This window comes from Hipposideros armiger, unplaced genomic scaffold (assembly GCF_001890085.2).
Source record: "Hipposideros armiger isolate ML-2016 unplaced genomic scaffold, ASM189008v1 scaffold_157, whole genome shotgun sequence".
Classification (NCBI taxonomy): Eukaryota; Metazoa; Chordata; class Mammalia; order Chiroptera; family Hipposideridae; genus Hipposideros; species Hipposideros armiger.
Window position 1 is genome coordinate 2,593,421 of NW_017731507.1, and position 7,253 is coordinate 2,600,673.

Genomic DNA, 7,253 nt, shown 5'->3' on the forward strand with positions numbered 1-7,253 from the left:
TTTACTTTTAAGTGACACCTGGCATATGGCCAGTCTTAAGGCATAGGAAAGAAGGCCTTGAGTTAGACAATCAGATCCACTTCTAACTCTGAGGACTGGGGATCAGTCTTCTGTACCCTTGGTGCTTTATTTTAATGATCTTAGGTCAACTTCAATATTTTACTGATGTGGGCACCGGGGCTCAGAGATGCGAGGAGATTGGCCACAGCCGCATACAGTCAGCAGCAGACAGACATTTGGCCCCGGCTGTCCCTGACCCCGTTCAGGGTTCCCCTATCACCCAGCATGGCTGTCACGTGGTGCACACAGGTGTGGCCTGCCCCAGGAGCTAGGGGAGAGTGGCAGTCAGCAAGAGTCCCTCAGAATCATCACAGGAGAGCATTTCTGAGAGGCCCTGGGCTCTCTCCAGAGTGGGTTTGATTCCAATAATATGGTCACCACCATCACTTCCATGAAGTGAGATTCACAACATACCAAACTGGTGACACACATTATCCAATTAACTGTGAGGAGGTGGGCTTCATTATTCGCATTTTACAAACGGCCCCACAAGGGAGTTTAGGAGCCAGGCTCGGAGCCAGGCTTGCCTGTGAAGTCTAAGACGCCCCCCCCACCTGGGATGTGGACCCACCTTGATGTGCAGACGGACGTCCACGTCACAGGGCCGTAGATTGCAGAGGCGGCTCTCTTGCTCAGGCCAGCAGCGGGCGTTGACATTGGAGATCCGCGTGGAGATCCCCAGGCCACAGCTGGTGGAACAGGGGCTCCACGGGCTCGTGTAGGATATGCAGTTCCTGTGCCAGGGTTCAACCTCGGCCATGGCCGCTGTGGGTGGAGAGCAGAGTCCCCCTGAGTCTCTAGCCTCTGTCACCCCTAATCTCCACCATCACCACACAAGCACAAGGGTTGGGGTCCCTGAAACTCAGCAAAGAGAGAGGTGGCTTCTAACCAGTGTGGGTCCCCAGGGAGAGAAAGACTTGTTCTGAGAACCTTATTCTTCTTTGGAGGGAAGACTATCCCTACAGACAGGTGGACCTGAGTTCAAATCCTGCTCGGCCACCTACAAGTTGTGTCACCCTAGGCCACTCCCTCTGGGCCTCAGTCTCCTTATTGGAACAATGACATCTGCCTTGTGGGGCTGGTGTGACAATAAAAGGGTCTAAATTGTGATTCACACATGCCTCAGCACTCCAGCCGCCCCTGGCCCTGAGTAAGCTCTCAGTAAACGTGGGGTTTCTTGACTGTTGGCCAACTGAACACCAATTCTCAGCGGGTTCTATCTATGTATCTACCCCAGCATCTAGCACATGGTGAGCGTTCAGTCACTTCCTGAGAATAGAAAATGGAACGAGCTAGAGATGGAGGCAGGTGAAAAGCCAGGAAGACAAAGGAGATCCCGCAGGAAAACGGAGCAACATACACAAGAGACGGACTCGAGGAGGAAGCCAGTCCCACTCGGACACGGATGCACTCACTGCGGGAAGTGAGACCCGAGAGGAACAGGCAGGGGAGGGAGGGGTGGGAAGAGAGAGAGATGAGAGGGCAGAGAAGAAAGGGAGAGGGAGAGGGGAGGAGGGAGAGGGAGAGCGGAGAGAATGGGGAGGGGAGAGAAAAGTGATTAAAGATGGGGGAGGGGAAGAGAGGAGAAAAGAGAAAAATAGGAAAGAAAAGATATGTAATGGGATCAGGAGAGGACAGAGAAAGCGGAAGGGTCAGCTCTCAATATCCAGCCCTTCCAGGTTAATAGGTGCGCAGGGAACACTGATGAATGAATGAGAGACGGGGAGGTTTGAGAGACAGGAGGAAAAAAGGAGAGGCCTCTGAGGACTGAGGCCAGGCCAGGCTGGGATGAGCTGGGTTTCCAGCGTGGAGGGAGGGAGGCAGGCGGCGGGGAGGGATTTGCCTAGGGGGATAAAAGGGCTTTGGTTTCTGGGTCACCTGCTAGGCAGGCAGGAGCTCTGCTTATGTTCAGTGGGAACGGGGTCACTGGGCCACACACAATGAGCAGACAGCCACTGCCTCCCACCCGTGACCCTCTTGTGGCTCAGCTGAGGGGGTTGGTGGTGAGACTGCTGCTGTGGGCCTGCTAGGGACAGAGCTCCCCCTGCCACCTCCTGCATCCACAGGGATGCTTCTTCATGGGGCTGGCTCAGCCCTTGTGGGGCACCCACGCTCCATCCAGAAAGGCTGTGCATCCCGGAACCAGGAGGGGGTGGGAGCATTGCGGGAACCACCCTCCCTCCTGGTCCAGTGAGACCGAGGGTGCACAGCAGGCGGGTCTCTGTCCAGGCTGGTCCCTTTACATCCTGTCCTCCCCTGCTTTCCAGTTTGCTCTTTTCAGAAGCACTTGCTTCGCTTGGCTTTGGCAAAACCTCTGGTCCCGTTTCTGCCTTGCCTCTTGGATTTGTCTCTCTGCACCTCACCTTAAATGGTGGTGTCTGGGCGCCACACCAGTGGCTCTCAGGGGGAGAGGGGGAGATTGTGCCCCCCAGGGCACAGTCAGCAATGTCTGGAGGTATTTTTGGTTCTTATTTACTACTTGTGGGGCAGCTGCTATTGGCATCTAGGGGGTAAGGGTCACGGATGCTGCTCCACATCCCGCAGCGCACAGGGCAGCCCCCATCACCAAGAATGATCTGGTCGGCGTGTTGTCAGTTCAAGGGCGAGGAACCCTCCCCCACATAGTCTTTCTGAGGAATCGCATGCACTTAGCATTAAAGAAAAATGACCACACCCTCAGACACCCAGACTACTGCCGTTTCTTCACTTCTTCATGTCTGCTTACCTGATAGACTCTTTCCTCCTAGAAATATCCTTATCTGCTATCTCCTGTGTCATCAGAGGCACCTGGTTTTCCTCTTGCTTCCCCCACTCTCCTTCTCCATCTCCCCCTCAGCCTCTTCTTCTTCTGTTCACCCCTCAATGTCAGCCCCCCAGACCTCTGCCCCAGACATCCTCTGTCTCACTCTGTATATCCCCCCAAACCATCCCACCAGCATCAGCAGCTCAGCTGGAAGACGTCCAGACCTCTCTCTGTCCCGCGTCCCTCCTCCAAAGCTGCCTCTCCTGGATGACCCTCTGGGCAATCCCACATGCAGGGTGCCCAGCCTCAAACCCCACCTGTCTCAAACAAGGGGGTGCGCCTCCTCCCCAAACTCACTCCTTCCCTTGTATTCTATTCTAGGTGATGACAAGCCCGGGAGTCATCCGCCACTGCTCCCTCTCCAAGCATTAGATGGACGCCAAGACCTTCAGTTTGACTCATGCAATGAATCCCTCTTATATCTGTCTCTTTCTTGCCACCTCGACTCCCACTGCCCTAGGTCACAACCCCATTAGCCCACCTATCTATCCATCAATTTGCCCATCCATCCATCCATCCATCCATCCATCCATCCATCCATATGACAAACATTGACTGGTACCTGCTAAGTGTCTGCCATTGGCTAGGTTCCAGTAAACTGTGGTGAACCTAACAGGCCTGTCCCTGCCCTGCTTTGCCAGGGCTTTCTATGACCTGGCTTACCTGGCTGACACCTCACCTGTCCCCCATTCTCCATAGTGAGAGAGAGCCACCTCCTCTCTCTCGGGCCCACACACCTGCTGCTGATGCCTCTCCTCCCCAGGTACCCTCCGTTCCTCCACCTCTCCACCCGCCACCTAATCTCTTAGGTAGGATAATAATGAATCACACCTGCCTGACTTGGTTCTTTACAAAGCATTTCCTCATTTTACACTCAGAGGACCCCATAAGACAGCCGGGACCGAGGGCGGCATTTCCATTCCCCCCATGGGGAAACAGGGTCCTGGGGAGATGTGACTTTCCTAGGGTCACACAGCTAATGAGTGGTGGGCTGGGAAAGGGGCTCAGGGGCCTGTGGCAACCACGGGCAGGTGCTCAGAGCGCCAGGAGGGTCTGCAACCTGCCCCTAGGGCCCCCCCCTCGCCCCCTCCTGGCACCCACCTAAGGCGCCCGTGTGGCGCGGCGCTGTCTTGCGTGGCCTCCTGGCATCATCGTCACACACCCACTGCTCACAGCAGCGGCCCGGCAAGCTCACCCGCCGCGGGTGTCGGCACCAGAGGCGCGGGGGGCGCACGCGGAGGCACAGTGGCGTGCAGCCCACCGCGCCATCCACGCACGTGCAGTTGTACTTGCAGTTGGGCTGGAAGGACTGGCCGTTGTTGTAGCGCACCCCGTCCAGGACGCAGCCCACGCCGACCATCTCTGCAAACACATAGCAGCCGGGTCAGACCCGGTGGCCATGGGGAACCCCGCCAGCGCGGCGCCCAAATGCTAGGACTCGCCCCATGGGGGAGGGGCACTGCAAGGGCAGAGAGGCAGGGCCCAGCCAGAGATGGGGAGTTTGGTGGGACTTGAGCAGAGGACAAGAAGAAGTTCATTTACAGCCGCAGCTGTCACCCACCTAGTAATGCCCTCTGCCAAGATGAGAGGATATAATGTGGCCGGGCCGGGCACCCAGGCAGCTAGCTCCCTGTCCTATCCCCAGCACATGGCACAAAGCCTGGTACTGACAAATATCTGCCACTATGGTCATGGTTCCCAGGGAGGCACAGACATGGGAAACCAATCACAAGGCTNAAATACCAGCCTCTTTTCCACTAGTGACAACTTTCTCTTCCTTTTAGCATCAACACCCTTTGGCTTTTAATCCCTTTTAAATATATTTCTGTTTCTAGACAACTGGTAAACCTCTGTCTTCACACCAAAACTGGGTTGTTTGGGTCAGCAGACCCAAAGTCTGTGAAATGGGTCACTGAGGCAGCACAAGACATCATGTCCTGGGCCCATGACCCTTGCCACTCCAGGCTGATGCAGACGGACCCGCTTCTTGGTTTGACTCACACCCAGCCTGGACCTCTTGGTTATTTCAGGTGGGTCTGGCTTGGGTATCCTTTTGGGGCCCCCTAAATGCAGAGGAATGTCCCAGGACAGCACTCTCAGGAGTCAGAGAAGCTTTCCCAGGAACTCTACCAACTTCCATGAGCCCCCAGGCAGGAAGAAAATATAGATTTGAGGGAGAGCCTGGCCAATTCCCTGATGTCCTGTCGGTCAGCAGCAGATTCGGAGCTAGGGTGAACTGCTCCTTCTGGAAATTTGCTGATTTTGCTCTGTCCCTGGAGTACGGACTGGGGACTTTTTCGTGAACAAGAATAACATTTATCAAATTGCATTTCTGACTGGAATGAACCCAGTGTGTCTGTACCCTTCACAGTGCAGGGGTGAAGAGAAACTTAACATCAATAATGCCCAGATTGATGGATACTATTTTCCATGAAAAATCAAAACCGAACAACCATTCACCTCACTTGGCAAATGTTTGGTGACCTTGAGGTGCAAAATTCTTTGGAATCAGAGATACTTTGGCGTGCTGTGGTCAGAACTGCCTATTAGAGTTCCACTCAGCAGGACCCAACTAATAGACCATTCCATTGTCCAAAATCCCACCTAGCCTTTTAAATGGATCCAAAGAGTCTTGCGGTTTGGCATCTAAAGAGGGAATTAATGATACAGAATGTCCAGTTGATTCTGTTCCTTAAGACCCGGGCAGGACCCAGCAGGACTCCCAGTGACTTTCACGGGCTGGATCAGACTTCAGTGTTGTCCGGAACAGCTGGACACAGGCAGTTTCCTTGGAGTAGATGCAGAATCCTGTTCAGGAGGGGACCCCTAGTCTGGGTCTGAGAAGCACCATAATGGGTCATTTGGGTGGTTGGAGACAGGAAAGAGGCAGGAAAGAGGACCAAGGGTCTGGGTCAGGGTAATTAGAAGTGAGTGGGAAGTGCACCAAAGAAGGTTCACAGGTGGACCTCAGAGGCCTGGCTGCTTGGCAGGCATTGGGCCAGGCCCGGGCCTGTGTTTTGTGCTTGCCTAATTGGCAATTTCTGAGAAGTCAGGGTAGGATTCCAAGTCAGCAAAGATATCATTGGGGTTCCGACAGCTCAGGCTGCAGAAGCAGGCATTGATCCATAGGACCTGGCGGGAGAAGCCAGGCCCATCGGGACACTGGAAGGAGACAGCAATGGTCTTGGATTTGTAGGGGATGCAGCACCTGTTGTCCTTGCAGACCCCACAGTACTTGGGCCGGTAGGAACGCGTGCTGACGCAGCTGGAGAGGGTGAAGTTCATGGGCGCCTCTGGCTGGTACACGGCCAGACACTTCTTCCCTTCCTGCAGGAAAAGAGCTTTCAGTTGGGATGCTCAGAGGGTGAACCACCACCTTCTTCCTTCCAAGGCCTTAATGGTTCCCTTTTCATTCACCCTGTGGGAGTACTCCACCTTACTTCCAGGTGTGCAGAATCTTTAAACTAGGAAGGACCCCTCCCCCACACAGTGAGACCCAGCCATATTACACAGGGATACACTGAGGACCACAGACGGGGGGTGTCGTGCTTAAGGGGTACCTCACAACCTGCATTTCTCTTCCTTCCTGCATGTCTGCCTAGTCACTGCCCAGTCCTTTGTCACAGCTTCCCCAACACAGGATGCTTTTGTAGCTCCCTCCGTCAATCAAGCACCCGCAGCTGGTTAGTGGCAGAGGCGTCATGGGACCCCATGACTGAAGATGCAATTTCTCCCAGCCTGCCCTCCTCTGTCTCCCACAGCCTCTCACCCACACCCTTATCATGCAACTTACTCAACTAAAGTGGTATTATTTAAAGGTAGCCGTTTTTCCATTGGGCTGTGGGCCACTCAAGAGTGAGGTTCTTCCCAGGTCTCTGCAGTCTAATTTATACCCAGCACATAGTAGGCAGTTACTAAACTCATTGGATTGGTGGTTCTTGGGGTCTACTGTGTACCAGCACCATGTCAGAACTGGGGGCAAAGCAGGTCAGGCTCTGTGGGGTCTGAGGCTTAGACAATTTGAGGAGCTATCTTAGGCACATAATTACTGGAGCAGAATTGGGCGATAATGGTGGGGATGGTGGAGGGAGACTTGAAGTCGCTTTGCGGTAAACCCATCTCTCCCTCAAGGGCACGCTGCATTCACCGAGCTATTTTTCCTGCTGCTGGTAACTGTGCCGTTCCTGCTTTTCATTAAGAGACATTTGCTGGGTCCCCACTATCCACCAAGCACAAAGACTACAAAGGCTAGTATGGCAGGGAAGTCATTGGAGAGGAAGAGAGAAGATGGAGGAGAAGGTGGAAGGGTCCAGTTGACTGACACAGAGATGACGGGAGTAGGGGACAGGAGCAGGGAGCAATGTCTGCTCTGTGGAGGGACTGCAGGAAG

The 7,253-nt window shown here is 54.3% G+C and overlaps 1 protein-coding gene across 1 annotated transcript in view; it reads right to left on the reverse strand.

Annotated features, from left to right (window-relative positions):
* Window positions 1-292: 292 nt before the first annotated feature.
* Window positions 293-7,253, reverse strand: part of CCN4 (cellular communication network factor 4) — a 44,836-nt gene continuing 37,875 nt past the window's right edge. The window contains exons 3-5 of the mRNA XM_019651273.1: window positions 3,965-4,225; window positions 632-825; window positions 293-328 (exon numbers count right to left, since the gene is read on the reverse strand). Of these exons, the coding sequence (XP_019506818.1) occupies window positions 293-328; window positions 632-825; window positions 3,965-4,225 (491 nt within the window). The remainder of the gene's footprint in view (window positions 329-631; window positions 826-3,964; window positions 4,226-7,253) is intronic.